The sequence below is a fragment of the Coloeus monedula genome (assembly GCF_965178545.1).
Source record: "Coloeus monedula genome assembly, chromosome: Z".
NCBI lineage: Eukaryota > Metazoa > Chordata > Aves > Passeriformes > Corvidae > Coloeus > Coloeus monedula.
In genome coordinates this window covers 61,538,686-61,558,125 of record NC_138822.1, presented here as the reverse complement: position 1 = coordinate 61,558,125, position 19,440 = coordinate 61,538,686, and the positions used below count along the sequence as shown (strand labels likewise).

The window sequence follows — 19,440 nt, the reverse complement described above, 5'->3', positions numbered from 1 at the left end:
TTACTTCAACAAAAGTATAGAGTAGGTTTGGGTCTTCTATCTCCTTGGCATTTGGAATTACTTTTAAGGAGACAATGGGCTAGTAGTATGTGCTACAATTCTGGTGCCTCCCTGACGCTGAATATTGGACACCATATTTATGAAGATACCAGTGAAGCAATAGCTAAGATTATATACTAGATTCAGGTCTTCTGCATTTGTTTGGAGACGTACATGGTTAACAAATTTTTGCTCCCTCTGATCCCTCTGTCCATTCCCTAGTAAGGGATTCCAGCCCTGATTCTAGTCTGGGCTGACATCTCAGCTTCAAAAGTCTTACTCTTTTGAGAAGTAATACGAAGACTAATTATTTCAAAAAGAAAACATACAGATCTCTCTTTAAGACTCTCTGCATTGAACTAAGTGTGCTCTTTGACCCTAGACAGCTTGTGGTGGTCTAAAATAGATTAGTCTCTCTTTAATCTTTCATAGCTTTGGAAGGACTAGTCTAGCATGGCAAAGCTTTATCTTAGGTAGTTACCTTTTGTCACGTACCACTGAATGTTCCCAGAAAGCCTCCACATTTGCTAACAGAACGTGAGTAGTGCACAAGTGTTTTGTTAGCTGGTAATTCCAATCTGAATAAGCTTATTCTTTGCCCCTAATTGGAAAACAGCAATTTGCTCACAGTGGGGAAATCAAGAGTGCCATTTGTAGCTAGTTTCAGCCTTTAAAATTGGAGGAGATGCAGCTGCTTATAGATGGTGGTCCTTAAGTACAGGTGTGTACATACGTTGCCTTAGGCTGTCAGCTTTATAGATCTTAATGAGGCTGCATCCTGGGGAAATTTGTGTTAATTTGATTCATCTTTTTGAATTCTTTAAGGGAAGCTGAACTTCATACACTTAGCCTAAAAGAGAAAGCTCCAACATATATTAAGAAAAAAACAAGCGCTTTTAGAAGGTATTTTGCAGTCTTGCTGAAGAAAGTTAAGTCTGTTTGCTGCCATAGGAATTCTACAAATGGGACCAAACTGTAAAACAACAGCTTTTGATCATAGACTTACGAAGTGTCTGTATTAGATTAATGGTATGTCTCAGCTTTTTGAAGCTTCTGTTGCCTGTTTGACAGTCAAGGTGCCTGAAATTTGTAGGGTGATAATGTGGAACTAGAACTATAAATGTTTACTCCACACTGATCTTCGGATTCCTTCTACTTAAATGCATAGCAGCTGTTCCCTTACATTAACATTAGTTGTCATTTCCTGCTAGCTCTAATCTAATGTCAGCAAATCAGTTTGTTCATTAAATAGTGTTTTTACCAGAGTGGGAGAATCCTAGTGACTTAGTTGAGTATCAGTGGTTTTCCACCTTTTTTTCACTTGATGGAACTGTCAGGTTACTTTCGGCACTTCTGTGCACTTAAGGGGTGATAATTGTCAGACATGCCATAACATTGTATATTAACCCCTGGATCTGAGAAAATCCACTGTTGACTGATTACTGATTATTTTGATTAATTTTTTAAGTCTATTGGTATTTTTTGGTATTTTTTCTTTGTAATCCTTTTTTTTTTTTTTTTTTTTTTTGCATCCACTTGGTTTAGACATGTTTGGAGGGAGAATGTAATTAGTAAGATTGACTATCTATATAACAGTCTAATATTATTCAGGTGATATTTGAGACTGCACTTTAATGAGAAGTAAACTTTTACTCAAATTCTGTTTATTTTCTGTAGCTATTTGACTTCTGGCAGGATTTTTGAAACTTACTGCTGTAATCTCTATGTTAGAGATAGAATAGCTAATAAATATAGATGCCTCTAAATTTTTGTAAACCAGGAAGGTTTTTCAGAGAGAGCATGCCATTGTATGTTATTAATGCAGTTTTTGTTGCACAGAAAAGACACAATGTATTTCAATTATCCAGAGTTATTTTACATTTGAAATAGCAAGAAATTATCAGGATGGGAATTTTACTATAGTAAAATTAAGCCCCTTTTCAGGCAGAACAGGATGTGTTTTTGGTTTTAGGTCTGATTCAGTAGTAAATTTTAATATAAGCTGAGGTAAGCAAAACTTAAAATGAGATGAGGTCTAACCTTAATCCAGCACTTCATTAAAATTTCTGGTGAGATAAATGAAAAATCACTCTACTCCTTGAGTGTCTTAACACAAAGATTCAATTAAAACACAAGCATTCAGTTAACCTGAATTGCAGAATTATCAAGTACAAGCCATTGTTAACATACCATCAAGGGTAGCTAACTAGGAATTAGAGTCTATCAACAAATCTGTGATTTTGTGCAAGTGTATTTAAATTTTGAGCAGATAAGATGTTTACAAGTATTTTTATTATTGCAGCTTATAAACTCCTAGCTGTGTTTTAACCCTTGCTTTACAATTACCTCACATTTTGATAAGCAGATATAAGAGCATGAATACCTGCTCCTTTTGTTTTTCTAGTAATTCTAGAGAATTGAGAAGCTGATGCAATTTCATGTAGAAGGGAAGATAAAGGCATGCTTGTATTCTATGCTAAAATGATTTTCTCTGAAAGTAATATGGCTAGTCATGTGTGAAAGTATAATTGGGTGTTTTAGAGCAAACTAGTTCCCTTTTCTTTTTAGTCAATTTTGTATTGCGTCACTCTAATTCTGTGTTTTCTATTCAGTGATAAACTAGCTTTGACGCACAGGGTTTAAGGCAAGATTTGTTGCGTAAGTTTCTTTTGGAAAAAAAAGATACCCTGAGGGACTGTAGCTAGCAGCTTGTGTATTTTACAATGCTGTGTAAACAACAATGAAAATTATTTCATTAATGATATCTGAGTTACAGAAGGTAAAAGAAAAATAAAATCCATGTTGGCATTGAAAAGGGGTCATGCCTGTTTTCCAAACCTGTAAAGCAAAAAGAGCTTGTGACTTACATTCCACAGTCCAAATTAAAGTATCCCAAAATATATTAAAAGCTGTATCTATAAAGGAAATGCAGAATGTAGTTGGGATGTGGTTGTATGGATGATGGGCATATTAAAAATGCCAAAATTTATTGCTGATTTACATCTGTAACTTTGATCAGATTTTATTCTGTTTGGGTACATACCTCTGTTATAATGAATTTATTATTCTGTTCTGGTGTGATAATTTACTATTAATAATAACATGCAATTTAGTATTAACTCTGTTTTGGGGGTGAAAAGACCTTATGCAAATATGTGAGTATAGAGATTTCTTTTGCATACTGCGTGGCTACTAGATGAAGTGCAGATTCTTTCTCAGTGACATTCCTTTGATTAAAAAAATCATCCTAGGAATTGATGATGGCTTGGCGATGCAGATCTTACTCTTTTACACTAAAAGCAGTGTATTTGGGCATAGTGGGAAAGAAAGCTGGCACTCTTCAACAGTGGTCTTCGGCTAATAATGTAATATTTCAGTTAAAAACCAAATGTGTGGGCAAGAAAATGTTTTCTTAACTTATTGATTTCACGTTGGTAAATGCTTCACTTTTGTGGAAAAAAATTACTGAGTTTGTGTCGATGTTTTGTTGTGATAGATCTATTATCCAGCTATTAGAAGATAAATGACTGATCTTTTCCACTTTCCTTGCCTCCAGAAAATTGAAATAAGAAGGGGAATATCATTTGGGCTGTATGATTAGGGCAGGTGGGGTGGCCGTTAATTTAAGAGAGAAGAATCTTGGCAGCATGGGCCAACTTTCACTGTATTATCAATCAAACCTCGATGCACTTCTTGTGATGACCCAGCACTCTCAGGTTTTCGCAGCGTTAATTAGAATTCATGACAAAATAGATGCAAGGAAACATTTTGTACCCTTCATAATTTTATAGAAAATTTATTGTTATTAGAGGAACCATTTGCTTAGTGTGATTTTTTTCATTACCAGCTTGTCAACTAGCTTAGATAATCTGGAGAAAATATGAACTCCATAGATTGGGTGTCACTTTTGTTGATGGTTCATATAGTTTACCTTGGAGCACAACTAATGGCTGAAGTTCATAGCAACAGCACAGAAAAATGTGGCACCTAGTGGAAGACAAATGAACCATGTTTATTGCTTTAATATAAAAAATACATAAATGGAAAGCAGCATTTGAATGTGATGAGCTCATTGCTAGTTTTGTTGGAGTGATTTATATTTTCTCTTTATACAAAAAGCTACTATTGACACAGTGAGATGGAAATTAACTGACTGTTTTTTAGAAACCGGTATTTTTGGTTTTATATTGTGATTGAATCATTTTGTTTTAATTTTAAATACTTTTATGGAATGTTGAGCATTTAATAAACAAAGATTATTAGCTGTTCCACTGATGTTTAGATATATAGTAGGATCATACTATAGGGGAAACAGTGTCAGCTAGAAAATAATCTCTTATTAAGAAAACATTAGGAAATTTTCTCAGAGAAATCCTCTTGTTACCAGTGCATTTTCAGTCTGTCACATTCTTACTTTTTTTTTCCACTTTCAAATGAAAAGCTTAATTTTAGAAAATACAATAATGGGGAGAGAGGCATGATCTTAATAGTGTCATGATGAATGGCAATTCCTGTATTAACTTGTAAATCTGGGGACTTGCCACAGGAATAAAATGCTTGTTTATCTGGTGCACCTCTTGCATTTCATAGCATATGTTCAATTTTTTTACTAATGTCTTTTAAGCATTCACAGGTGATAGCATTCTCATTGTAAACTTGAGTAGGTGACAGATGTAATTATTTAGAAATCCTGTTAGAAATTATTTAGAATCCACTTTGACTCTTTCTTTGTATTAAGTTGATGTGTTTTATTCATAGTAACTGAGTTTTTAAAAAAAAGCAGTGTTTATAGGATATATTCTCAGTTTTAAATGATCTGAGTTAGTGTTGTATGTATTTTATGCCAGCTTTCAAACTAAATCATATCCAAATGAAAGAGAAATACAGCAAAATGTGTGTACTGAACTACTAGTAGTAAAAGACAAGGGTACTCTCTCTAGAATTACTGTTGGAAATCTGTCAGCCTTCACCTATGAACCTAAAAGGGTATTTTTAACCATTAGACTGTGACTATTCCGATAGTCATAAACTGATCTGTGTGTCAATCTCTCTTGTCTCTGAAGATGAAACAGTGACCTACAAAAAGTCTCTCTATGAGGTCTTAAAATATTATCTCTTCTTCTAAAACTTCATGTCTGTCATATTGTCCTCTGCAAGCTAACCTTGACTGTAGTTCAGAGTTCTGCATCCTGATAAAGGGACTTCTCACTTTTCCAGTGGGAGAGCTTCTCAGCTTGTATGGCCTAAATGAATACCTGCTCAGGACAGATAGTGATTTGGAATTAACCACTGCCTTCTGCTGAGCTTTGAACACCCACCTGAGCATCAGCTTGCTGCAGTTTATAATTACAGATAGGTTACTGCTGCGGCACATTATTAAGAAGAAAGTTTAGTACGGCAACAGATAGAAAAGAGCTTTTGTTTTTGTGATACAGCAAATTATTTTAGATGTAAAGTATATTTAGCTCTATCAAATAATCAGATTTTGCTCCCTGGAATGAGTTGCATTCTTGTTGGGACCAGCAGGTACCAGTATGTGGATGAGGCTGGAGACAATAAATGCAACTTCACGTTTATTCTTATTGGTAATTCATAAAATCCCCACAGAGAGCCTGAGACTTGTTTAGCATAATAGCAGGACTATATTCCGAGCTGTTTTCTTTCAATTGTAATGTTGAGCGCATACTAATAAACCACATGTCAGCCAAATACAGGGAGAAAAATGTAACATATGAATATCATTGTATTTAATATTTTTCAAAAAGTACCATTTCAATAAACTGCACTTCTATTTAATTGCTTACTTTAAGTCATTGGGGAAATTATAGAGGTTGAAATGCAGATCCCTAGTGCTCAGATAGAATATGACATTAATTTGCTGCCAGAAGGCTATACTGCATGCATGCTAACTGCATACATATCAGCTGCTTCATATAAAGTATCATCATTTTAGTTATTTGACTTGTACTCTGACACAAAACAAATCTTAATTAAAGCAATTAGAAGAGAAAGAACACTAATCCCAGGCACACAATTATATGTCCTGTTAAGGCATGGTCAGCTTTTAATTTTTTCTCACAGTTAAAGTAACCTGCTGACAGAATTTTAACTGGAACTCCAATATATGTTTCCTCCCATTATTTTAAAAGAAAATACCCAGGCAGAAGGTTTTAGTAATCTTTGAGGTGTTAGAATGTTGATAATCTATTTAATTTTCTCATGAAAACAAAGCTATGTTGCAGTCATAGTATGAGGTTCTTTGTGTATTAATAAAGAGATATTTCTTATGAAGGCAAAAAATTGTGTGAGAACATGGCAGCATATAAATAATGCATTCCTGCAATTATGTAACTGTTAAGGAAGTGCTGAACAACATGCAGAAATTATTTTTGCATTCTTTGGAGAAAAGTTCAATTCTGTTGTGTTGCTGATTTTTATGCCCTTTTTGGGGGGGGGAGGGGGAATGTATTCGTGAAAATCTAAATACAAAATTTTATGTGACAGTTAATTTTGCCATATTGAGAGGGAAGTTTGAGTTCCACTAATACCCAGGAAACTTGCCCCAGCTCTTCTTTAGTTTGATCAGGCCAGTGTTGGTAGAATTCCAGAAGATCTTGCTGGTCATATGTTTTACTTCTTGTTGTTTCCCGTTACTTCTGAGTTAATTGCAAGTTCTCTGTTAATTTATTTGGAAGCTAAATCTGTAAGAAAAAAAAAATTATGCTTACATTGCACTGTGTCTTCAGGGCTGGGAGCTAAGATTTATGTGTGTAATAGAAACAGCCAGTGTTTTCTCTGTTCTAATAATCTTACCCCAATTCTATTCTAAGTAAGATACCATTTCTATGGGCTTATTTTTTGTTGTTGCTGTTTTGTTTGTTTTTGCTGAATAGAGAAAATTTGAAATTGCTGAGAATTGCTAGTATTAATTTTGATTCTCACTTGTGGTCTAACTGTAGAGCTAATACTGACCTTCTGGTTTATATTTCGTTTTCTAGCTGGTAGCTGGGAGTGTGGTGATGGCATTTGAGGAAGTGTGTCCAGATAGAATAGATCTGATTCACAAGAACTACCGAAAGCTCTGTAACTTGCTGGTTGATGTGGAAGAGTGGGGTCAAGTTGTTATAATCCACATGTTAACTCGGTATGCACGTACGCAGTTTGTAAGTCCATGGAAGGTAAGTTTGTGACTTTTTAAATTACTGTTTTGAGCCTGCATTCTGAATTATTTCCATTGTTGGATTTACTTAGTCTTTTAAGATGCATTGCTAAGGAGACTTTAGTAAAAATAGAGATCAAATACATAAGTCTTAGCTTGCTAAGACTTCACTAATACAAGGCACCTACCCTTCTTCAGAGCCTGAGAATTCTCCTTCCAGGGCATAACCTTTTCTCATTTACCCATGGCACATCCTGTGGGCAGTAGAGAGACTCCTTTTTCTGTGGTTCTTTGAGCCATGTTGCTTTTTGCTGTAGACAGTTTTATATGAGTCAAAACTAGAAACATTTGCCATTCTGTCCTGAAACTGGGTAGACTCTACTTATATTGTAGATACCTGGTATCGCTGCAGAACAAGCATTACATTACTTGTTTAGGCTTTGTTAATGTTCTGAGGCACTGTGTGAAGACTTGAACATATGTATTTGAAATGTGAAATGTCAAAAAAGATGTGGTTATTTTCATTTATATTGTGTAAATATGAGTATACTCTTTAAAATTTATAAAAAGAGGTCTTCAAAACACAAATTCTCCCACTTCTTACAGTAAAAAAGGGCACAGCTCAAGAAATTAATGCTATTAACATTGTTTTAATACAGATCTAACTGTGAATAACAATTTAAATTAAAAGACAGAATACTTCTGGAAAGAACTGTATAAAATTGCTTCACAGCTCTGGTTGTTTGCATTTATTAAAGGCTTGGGGATGTTACTAGTGTTAAGTTTTACCATTTAATTTGAAACACATTCATGTTTAAAGATGTACATTTTAGTGCAGATTTTTGTCATTTGATTAGCACATTAACAATTTTTTTAAGATTTCTTTTTTCAGCATTGGAATAGGGAATGACACCAACTATCACTCTATCATTGAGTTCTTTTTAACTGTCTTTTAATATCCTTTGCCTGGGAGTCAAGACTGAAATGCAGTGCCATTCTGTGTTAATATAAGTGTGATTTATTATGTGAAAATAATTATAAGGAGATATAGTTGGACAAACAGTTAAGTTCAATCTGATTTAGTTTACAATTATGTTCACCCCTTCTTTAAAAAGCAGGGATTATAATGAATATAGCAAAAATGTCTGAAGTAGATCTGAAGTAGAATCATATTTCTGCGCTACCAGTTAGATTCTAAAACACCCTTTTTCATTTCTGATGAAAATTAAATTGTTTGTAAGAACACATCTTCCCAGAAAATTGCTTAAAATAAGAAAAGTATTTTTAGATAATGAGGCATTTAAGTTATATGTTTTCCTAATGTCCTTGAGGCAGTGTTTATTACATGTTGATTATTGGAAGAAGGCAACTTGCATTCTTCTTTCTGACATTTGGAAGGAATCAAAATTGATAATCTGCTGTACCTTAAGCTACAATTCCACAATGTGTTTCAGCCAGTTTTAGTCTGTAATTGGACAAAAGGAAAGTTGAAGGGGAGGATGACTTCCTATCTTGGACTGAGAAGTTGGAGGTCTTGATGGGATTTGGTTTCTTTATGACTGTAAATGTTCTTTTTTCACTGAAACTGGATGTATGACAGTTGCTGCTGTGGCTTCTGCTCTAGGAATTTAAAAGGTTTGTGTGACAATATTGCCTGTGCCAACTTAAAATTAGTCATCAGTAGTATAGTATTAATAACACTTTGTTTTCACTTTCACGATCTTCAGTTTAAAATTTAGTTTGTCTACCTACTCAGCAATTTAATTAGCAGATTTTTTTTTTGGTACAAGTTGAAATGCATGCCTTTGTCAATACATTCTTAAATGAACTCATCATACAACAGGCCATCTTGTGCAGTAGAAGAGATTTTTAATTTAGTTTATTTGCATCATTATGGATCAGTATTTAGGCTGTTTATATGTAAATGTATGATTTGAGGAACAATTAAGTGTTGACAAAGTAGATTGCAGTCATATCAATTGCAGTGCATTTTCCATAATTTTTCTAAATGACAACTTTGATGATAAATAGTGGATGCCAAGTCAAAGCTGATTATACAGTGCACTAGGAATTCATGGCGCTGTCAGGGAGAAGACCGATTGACTTTAAATTTACATATTAATGAGAAGATTTGTTAAGAGGGTGCTTGACTATAGAAAATAACAGCATATTTATAGGGCACGACACTTTATAAATAAAGCTGATGCAGGAAAATGGAAATTAAACCTATCAGATTAATAAATTCAAGGCTGCTAAAATGCATATTTGCATTTTTATTCAGTAAAATTTTCCCTTACTTTTTGAGGAACATATGTTGCTTTTGTTTAAGTTGAACTAATTCCTAGCAAGTAATGGTGTAATGTTTGGAACTGATTTCTTGAGCATTTAGAAATCTAAAGAAAAATTCTGAATACTTACCAGTTATGGAGAAAGATCTTTTTTTTTTTCCAATATGCTTAAAACTGTTGCAATTACCCATTAACCAAGAATGCTTAGTTTTTTATTCCTATTCCTAGCTTCTTTGAAGAGTATAATTTTTAGTTCTAATTGTGAATGCAGTAAGAAAGAATGTTCTTGGTTTATCCTATTTGTTTTAAAATACTTGGAGGTGCTTTTTGAATAATTACATGTAAATAGCAGTTTAAGGATAACCCTTTTTCTATATAAATTGTATGTATTCAGCTTTAACATGTGTTAGCTGTAGTGAGACAAGATGCTCATATTCTGGAGTAAAAATACCTGCTTGGGACTAGGACCAGCCATGAAGAATTCCAGGTTTTCTGGGAAGTAGCATACTTGATAGCAGATAAAACTGTGTTGCATTCCAGCTCACGTTTTGTCTTGCCCTTGTTGCAGAAGTTGTTGGGACTGCCAAGCTGTTTGCAAATATCTCCTGAACCATAACAGCTTGCAGCCAAATACATAAAGATGTTTGAAATAAACCTGTTGGTAGTTTTCATGAATGTATTGGGTTGCAGTCTAGTGGTTCAGGAACTGCTTTTCAAGCTGTTCAGCCACCTCTGTTTCTGCAAGGAGGTGAGGATTGCAGGAGGTAGGGACTGCTTCAGCTGTCCTGGTACATAGATTTACCACCAAAGGTCTGTGACATTTGGGAGGGCATCTTCTGAAAACAGCTGACTTGATCAGAAGTTTCAGTGGCCTTTGTGTAGAGCAAAATGGAACTAGGAGCTGTAGTCCTGCAAAAAAACAGTGACTCTCAGGACTGTTCAGCTTCGTTTCAGATAATTGAAGATTACATAAGTAGACTCTCCTGGTGTTCAGTTGGGATTGGAAAAAAATGGTGAATTCAGATTGATCACAGACTTCAGTCATAACCAAATTCCTGATAAATGCGTGTCAGAAGCATGTCTCAAGCTTACATTTTAGGATTAATTATTGAAGTATTGCTCAGTTTGAATTGCTCAGAATTTGGCATAATTGTTGGCCTGGGGGGAATGGAAGGGAGAATTAAGCATGAAGAAAACAATCTGAAAGAATAAGGACTTCTATGAGAAAAACATGAAGTGTCTGAATGCCTATATATTTAAAAGCATGAATCATGGAAAGTAGCCCAGCTCTCAGTAATTACAGGAAGAAACAGATTGAAAATACTTATTTTGATTGATAGTTCTGACCAAGTATTGAGGTCCCTTCTGACCTCAGCTGTTCTGTGATCTCTTCGTCTTTTGTTAAATGCTTTAAAATGTTTCCTGCTCTTGCAGTACTTTCTTAGTATCTTTTAGTCATGAATTCTTAGTGTATGCCATACAGGTAATGGTTATGTGTGATGGAATTCAGTGTCTAATGGCTGCTTAAGAAATCTCAGCAGGATCTAAAACTGCTTTAGAAATTTTATTTTTTTTGTTGTTCTCTGTGTTGGGGTGTGCATTGAGGAAACTGTAATTGTGAATTATAAAGCTTCAAGCACAGCATACAGAAAATAGTGTCTATCCTTTACTTTTGTAGAACTTGTTAATAGTGTAACGAGCATCCTGAATCAGTTCTGCTGGTTTACTGAGAGCTTAATAAAACTTCTAAATCCTCTGCTTAGACGCTGAGAACAGAAAGGAAGGGTGTATTCAGGGTCATGGCCTCCAGTTAACTAGGTTACCTAGATAAAGCAGTAAAAATGAAACAAGTTAAAATATTTTAGAAGTATTTTGTATGTATATCATTAATTTAATAATTAATCAACCTGAATACACGTTTCCCTTCTTTTGTGCTCCGACTCAGTAGAGAATCCACAAGTTTTATTATTCTCCTCTGCAGTAAGGAGGTGAGTAAGGAGCCATAGATAGATATTTAAGAAATATTCAGAATAGCCATTCAATCTTTAAGAATAAAATTAATCATGATATGGTGTGTATTACTTACTTAACCTATCATCTCAGTGAAGGTTAAATTCCGAAAACTAGTTTTAGGATGAAGTTGTCTTATGCTACTAATTTATTCCTTTCTTAGTGTATCCATCAGGATCTTCAGTCTGAATCGGGGCAGTCTGGATTCAGTTACTGTTTCCCTCTTTCTCTGGCCAGTTCTTTTAAATGTGCACAAGGTGGGGTTAATGTACAATATAAGATTCACTTATTTGAAGATACTTAGTAAAGCATTTGGGGCATAAAATGCACTGGCCAGCTATTTTACTGTCACATCAGTTTTATTTTTTCCTATCATGTGTACTACTTAATGAAATGAGAATAACCTTAGAGCACTGATTTATAACAAAAAAATTACCTCAAGCTGATTGTGGAAAGTTTGGTTAAAAGAATTAATCCAGCAGAAGAAAAACTGAAAAGAGGGTTAATTTTTGGCCACATTAATTTCCTGTTTTGTTTTGCTTTGTGGCTGCTAAGCACTTACTGTTGGTATAACAGAAGTACAGTCTGCAGATAAAAATGCCATTTGTCTTTGCAGCAGAATGTATTGCTGTGGTTTCTGTCAGTTCCGTGATAGAGTTGCAGTGGAACAGCAGCAGTGAGTAGAATCTATGTAGGCAGGTTCTCTAGGACATGTGTATCAACTCAAATTAAAAAAAGGAGCGCTTTGTGTTCCCACAAATTTGACCAGCAAAGTTTCCATGTTTCTATGCAGTACTGTAGTCTCATCTTCTTGACTCAGGCTGAGGTTCTTTTTATTATCAATATATAGGATAAGAGGCATTCTAGCCATCTCTTGTGAATAAGTTGTTAAAATTGGTTTTATCTCTGTCTAGATCATTGACTTACAGACACAAAAATTAATTGGAAGCAAACAAATATTTTTATAGAAATCTAAGTAACAACTGTGTAACTGCTAATCATTTTAAATTAAAATATCAGATGTTGCAGATCCCCATCACTCCATGAGCCACTAAAGTTCCTAGCTTTAATTTTGGCCATTTGAATGCTATTTGGTCATGGAAAATTGTGTAAGCTGTATGAAATGAATGCTGTGTTAGATTACTTTGAGGCCTTCCTGGATGCCAGAGTGCTCATGATTTTTGTTCTGGACATCTGTCTGTGGAATATTACTCGCTGTCTAGTAACTTGTGTGGCCTTTTCAAAATTGTACCAGGATTTTCTCTGGATAATTACAAGACTTGTAAAATAAGCTTCTTCAGCTACTTTGTGAAAGTAAATCTTTATTTAATCTTTTCTGCTGTGTGAGGAACACCTGTGTGAGGTTAGAACTCTGCTTTGAGAAAGCTTTAGACTCCTGAGTCTGAGCCTGTACACTTCCTCTGTAATATCAGGTAGAATTCTCGATTGGTTGTGGCAGCTCTCTAAAGGACCACAGGGAATAGTAAATATAAAATACTTCAAATTATTTGGATCATTCATCTCTTTGATAGTGTATGCACAAGTTTTTTGCAGTTTATGGTTGGAAAAATGCCAGACGAAGACTGGGAGTAACTGAGTCCTGACTTGTAACAACATATCCTTTTATCAATAGAATAAATACACCACCAGTTGTTAGCGTGAGAATACTGTTAATGTGAGTCAGCAGATGTTTTAAGATGCTTTCAGCTTCTTTGCCTACTTAGGTGTTACAGTGGAGGAGGAAAAAATCCTGTAATGCAGGATTTAATGGCCATTGATGATGTTTAGATGAGTATGTCAGACTGTCTGGTAAGGGTAGCAAACTGCCACCTTTCAGACTGCCAGTCTAAGTTAGGTATGGTTATCATTCTTCAACGATTTAAGTTGATTTTGTGTTTTAAAAATTTGAGTCTCCTAATTAACATCTTGAGCTATGGAGATAGTCCAAATATGGTTTAAATATTGGATAAACATTTTAGTAGTTGTAAACAGTCCTAAAGCTACATAAAAATGAAAATATATGAGTATGTTTCTATATATGGGAAATGTTCTCTTTGAATTTATGTTTTAAAATCATGTGTTTTATGAGAGAACAGGAAGTTGAGTTGCTCTAGGACGTATGCATGGTTTGGTGTAACTGGAGTGTGTACTCAGAACTCTATAGAGTAAAGGAGAAGCACTATGAGCAATTGCACTTCTGTACAGGAACTGCACTGTGAGTGACGTGCAGTTCTGAAGATCTGCGACGTCCCTGTCCCTGCATACCTTTTCTATAAGTCATGAGAGGTGGTGACTACTAATTCTGGAGCATGTAGTACCCTCCTCTTCGTTGCAGTCCCAAATTAACTAAGAATTAACTGGTTTTCTTCGTGGTTCACTTACTGTGCAGCCCTGTGGAAGAACATTCTTGCTTGGCAGTTGGTTTGTATTTGTTTGCTATCTTGATGGCTTATACTGCCTCTTCACATACTTAAATTGATATTAAATTTTAACCTGAAACAAAGGTCAAACATTTAACCAAATATCTGAATACAAATTCCACTTTAATTTTTGAATTTGAGAGTAAAAAAAGGTGAACTTTTAGCTACAAGCAGATGGTATCTTTTTTCTTTAATTTATCCCTTCATGTTTGCTCCTTCTTAATTTTATCTTGCAATGTTTAGTTTACCCCTTCCTGTTCTTTCTTTTACTTTCTTCCTCTTATGCTCTAAATGTTTTTTCCTGTTTTTGCTTTGCATCTGTTAATCGTTGCACTGGCATCATGCCTTTTCCCCACACTATTGAAATGAGGGATTTTTTTCTCAGTAAGACAAAGCTATTTTATGACTCCTTTCTGTTTTGAGGAGAATGAAACGGTTTTGAATAAATGAAAGTGATCGAAAAGTCATAATGGATTGTTTTAGTTCTATCTGCAGGTGTCACAAGACTATTACAACAGTGATTGCACATTTGGGGTTGCTGAAGAAAGATGTTCATTACTGCAGCATATTTAAGTCCTACCCCCTATTTTTAGACACCAGTCCTAGACTTAATTGCTGATTCTTAGAGAAATGAAAATGCATACTTCTTCAGTTTTCACATTAGTTTACTGTGAAGTTACTTAGAGATGTTACTGTAGTTGTGATACACTGGCAAAAAATTAATGTTCAGTGGTCCTCAGACCCCTGCTTCCACTCACGTGATCGTCTTGTCTCAGAACTGTACTATAAAACTTTCATGAATATGGTTTTTCTGAAGAATGTTCTAGGACTGGGTTTTTTTAAATTTTCATTAAGCCTTTATTTCATTACCTTTTCAAGTTTATATTTAGAAATTATGTTATTGGCTAAGTGAGTTTTTAAAAGCCTCTGTAAGGCTGAATTGAAAGGTTTGAAGAGTCTTTCGGGTAATAAATGAGTTTACGTACTCATATTGTTTTGGAAAATTGTGGGGCTTTTTTTAGAATGAAATAAACATGTACATCTGAACTGGGATTATACAGGGTATTGCATAGATTATAATATTATTAGTAAACTACAAATGAAACTTGATTTATATATTGTTTATATTGAAACTTTTATATATGCTGAAGTGAGCTAAGAATGATGTAAGTGAAAATGCCTTAATGTTAAATTTCACCTGCCTTAGTCAGATTCTCAAGACTGAGTAGGTGTCTTAGTTCCTTTTTGTAGCTTAAGTATTAAAGCTCACTATTTTTAAAAATTGGAATCTTTTTATAGAGAAGGCTTTTTTGAATTGCAAATGAAATCTCATCAAACTAGTAGAATTTTATTGTGTATTCCTTAGCTGCATTAAAATTTGGGTTTTCTTAAGAAAAGTAAAAATGTTTTGTTGGGTATGAAACATGCAGCTCCAGAGGTTAATATCACAAGGTAAGGTGACTTGAAATACAAGTCCTTTTACTGAAAAATGCCTCAAAGTTGCCCTGGTGTTAATTTCCATTAATACTTCAATTTTTGTTAACTGAAAGCTTGTTTATCTCTTTATATAGCTAAACTCTTAAAATCCACAAATGTAATTGCGTGCAAATCTCTTTATCAAAACCTCAAAACTAAAGTAACAGTTTCTATTGTAGTTTACTGGAATTACATCCTATATTCTATGTAATTATGTTATTGTATTACATTTTCAGTTCAATTCCATTACAGTCATTTGAATAGAGCTGTAATCTGAAAAGTGGTCCTTGAAAGAGGGTACCATATGAGTTCAAGTCTGTTTCAGTGGCTTCAGATGTGCATAATTCTACAAGTCCAACTGACCCCTTAGGTTTTCCTTCTGACCTCTTTATCCAAATGGTAGTAAATAGACTATGGTTATAATTGAAGTAAAAATCATAATATATAAGCAAATCAGAGTAATATAATTATTGTCTAGCAGTCTGTATTCATTCTTCATTTCATTGTTGTTCACTTAACTGAAAACGTGTATGTACTTTTAGACTTGCATAGAAGCAACAGGTCTGGTCTCTGGAGAACTGACAGAATGCAGTGTTTGGTAATGTGATAACTTTGTAACAATATTTTATAAAAATAATATAAACTATGTATTATTATTTATACAGTGCTGTACTTAATCATTGCATTCTGGAGCTTCTGTGGCTGCCTGTTTGTTCTGGAAGCCTTCTTACAGATTCTTCCTTGATAAAAGACATGTCATATCCCATAAGCTTCAGTACCTGAATATTTTTATATTTTGTGAGGCAGAAGGGATAAATTAAATTTCTAAAGGTCTCATTCGCGTTTAAGTAACTTTGTTGCTGAAAGCTGTAAATGCATTGTGTCCAAGACCACATAGAGCCCACTGTTCTGGTCTGGTGAAAGCAAAGACACCAGCTTTCTGTCCATTCAGGAATGGCTACGGCTTGTAATCATTTCTGTAACATGCATCCTGGTACTGTGACCCAGCGTGTTTCTCATTTGTCTTGTAATCCCCAGCCTGTTCCTTTCCAATGATTCTTAACACATGAGCATGAGGAGTTTATTAGGTGCTGAAAATTGTTTTCTTTCGGTGTAACAAGAAAATGTTTCAATAACTATTTTTAAACAGGAAAATAGTTTGATGATTTACTGGATAATTTTGCCCTATGGAAAGGTAAGTATCTGAAAACTTTAACCTTTAGAGAGACGAGGATGTGATAATTCTATGATCTATCTGGGTGTCCAGTGCTGTTCAAAATGCTACAAGATGCCCTTCCTAGTCTTCAGTTGTTGTGGATCTCCTGTAGGCTCTATACCTTCAGAATCTGCCAGATCCATGCAGATTTTTTTTCGTATTTGAGGGAGCATAAAATGGCACTCGAGGCTTACACTCAGGCAGTTGAGATACTCCCCTACTTCTACAAGGCCATCAGAGTATTTTATCTGATCATTACTAGGTTCTGGCACTTCATTCACAGTAGCACAAGTTTTTATCACACAACTGATTATAAACTGCAGCTTACCTTAGAAAGAGTCAGTATACTTTGCTGGCTGTTTAGTACTTGAAAGAAAACTATTATTTATGGAGTGGATGATCTGGTCCCTTTATTCTTTGTCTCTTCAACTCCTTTTGGCTTTGTAAGGCAAACTTGTCAAACTTTGCTTCTGCTTTCTAAAGCTTCTCTTCAGCCAGGCTGCAAATTATATTGGTTACACTTTACTATCTCAAGTGTTTTTATCGTGTGAGATTGTGCCTTTTTTTAGACTACTAGCAGTTGTTCTTGTCAAGCTTTACGTACACTGACAGACCTGAATCATATTCAAGGATTGCCTGTTGTGGAGGAGATGAGTACTTCTACTAGCGTATGACTGCTAACAAGTGGGATTGGTTGAGGTCTGCTCTTCTGTCAGAAATGTCTCACAGCTGATCAACTGGGTAATGATAGGTCTGTTCTGGTGTTCTGAAACTCATCTGTAGAGCACGTGGAAGGATTTAGATAGGCATGTTCACATAAAACATCAGACTTCCAGATCTATCTTGCATAACTCATTAATGCCTTAAGTGACAAACTGTTCTATACATTGCTTTTCTAGGAAACTATTTTTCATACATCAGGTGAATACTGATCTTGATGGGCTAAAGTAGTTTTTGGTATTGCAGTCAGGTTCTCCAAATAGTGAATAGTACTAAAATTCTTCTTACCTTCAAAACCTAGCTTATCCAAAACTCTCTTGAGAACAGTTCTTGGAAATACTAGAAAGGTCTCTGGAAGATAGTGAAAATCTTGTTTGCCAAAGATTTTGCTGCACGCGTCAAAAGAAAGCTATGAGTGTATTTCCTTATGAATCTGAGGAGAGAAACTGAAATTTGTAACTTGAAATCATTTGTACCTAACCAAGGAATACAAATACTTGAATCACTTTTTCAATACAAGATGGAGTTAAGGCTGGCAAAGTGGGCAAATACTGTGTATTCACACTTTGGATATCATTGAAGCTTTGTTTTAACTCCGTTTGTGGGTGTTGGGGTCCCTCCCCCGCCATGTAGCCCTGGCAGAGGGGCCCTGAGGGCACAGACACGGGGTTTCCCTGCCCCTGCTCAGCCTCGTTCCCATGGGTTGGTTTGTGTTCCCTGCGCGGGCAGAAGGACCCTCGGGTCCCGGGACTGAGCAGTTCCTCGGCAGAGCCCCGGCCATGTGGCTGGAGAAATAAACATCTCTGAAACAGTTATCAAGAATCCCTCCATACATATTTCCTTTCCACGGGACTCCTGGTTTGGTATATGCATGTTGCAGTATCCCCACTGCAACATAATGGTGGAGAATTGTGAGCAGAACGATCCCTGATCCCTAAGCAACTGATTTGTGTGAGTAAACCCTGGAAACTTTGGATTCCTCTTCTTGGTTTTGTTTTGCTATTCCATATCTAAACTATGGAGGAACGGTGGGAAGACTCTTGGCTCTCAGAGCCGCATATGGACATTTATCTTAAACTTAAAATGATTCTTGAACAATGATTTGTAAATTTTAGCTTGATTCAAGCTCAGAAAGAACTGAAACACTTCCTGGCATGGTTGTTTAAGAACTTTTTCTATGTTTCTTGGGATTTAATTCTTACCAAGGGCTTTTGGAAAACCGTTTGGACACAGTTAATACTGGAGTCAAAATATATGCCGATGGAAGAATATTTTTGTGAATATTATTTAATTACTGAGGCTGTTGAGCAATGTCAGCTGTGTCCTGGTGAAGGGAAGCCTGGCGCAGGGACCGTGCGGCCCAGGCCACGTGCACCGAGCGCTCTGCGAGCAGCAGCGAGGCAGTTCCCGCGTGCGGGCAGAGCCACGCGAGCCGCAGTGTCGGTGGCGGAGCGAGGCGCGGCGGGAGCAGCGGGACCCGGCGGTGCCCGCACGGCCCCGTGCAGCGCGTGGTGGAGCGAGCCCCGGGAACGCCCGGCCGAGAGGGGCAGCGCATGGGCAGCGGCTGGCGGCGATGGCGGTGGAGCGGAGACGAGCCCAGCCGAGACGCGCGCTGGAGCGGAGCGCGGGGGAGTCATCGCTCGGGGGCCTGGCTGAGACGTGGGTGCAGCACCTGGCAGCGGCAGCGAAGCTGCGACCAGAGGAGGCGACGCACGGAGAACTGAGCAGCGCGGCCCGACCCGGCCCAAGCAGCCCTGAACGCGACCCCGGGAAGAGCGCGCAGGCACGAGCAGCCCCGACAATTCCAACACGGGAGCGACCGAAAGAGAGAGCAAAGACGCAGCGAGACAGAAAACAGCAGCCACTCGGAAAAAGGAAAAGATCATAGTAACTAAGATCTTAGGGATAGTAAAATGGTATAATGTTAAGCAAAATTATGGTTTTATAACAAGGTGTGACAACCAGCAAGACATATTCGTGCATAGAACTGCTATTAAAAAGAATAACCCTGAAAAATGCATCCCAAGCTTGGGAGATTGAGAGGTGGTGGGATTCAAAATTATACAAGGTGGAAAAGGGTTACAAGCATCGCAGGTCACTGGGCCTGATGGT

The 19,440-nt window shown here is 36.3% G+C and overlaps 1 protein-coding gene across 2 annotated transcripts in view; it reads left to right on the top strand.

Annotated features, from left to right (window-relative positions):
- Positions 1–19,440, top strand: part of AP3B1 (adaptor related protein complex 3 subunit beta 1) — a 164,166-nt gene that overhangs the window by 38,008 nt on the left and 106,718 nt on the right. For both annotated transcript variants that reach the window (XM_082301503.1, XM_082301502.1), the window contains exon 7: positions 7,038–7,217. In XM_082301503.1, coding sequence (XP_082157629.1) covers positions 7,038–7,217 — 180 coding nt within the window. The remainder of the gene's footprint in view (positions 1–7,037; positions 7,218–19,440) is intronic.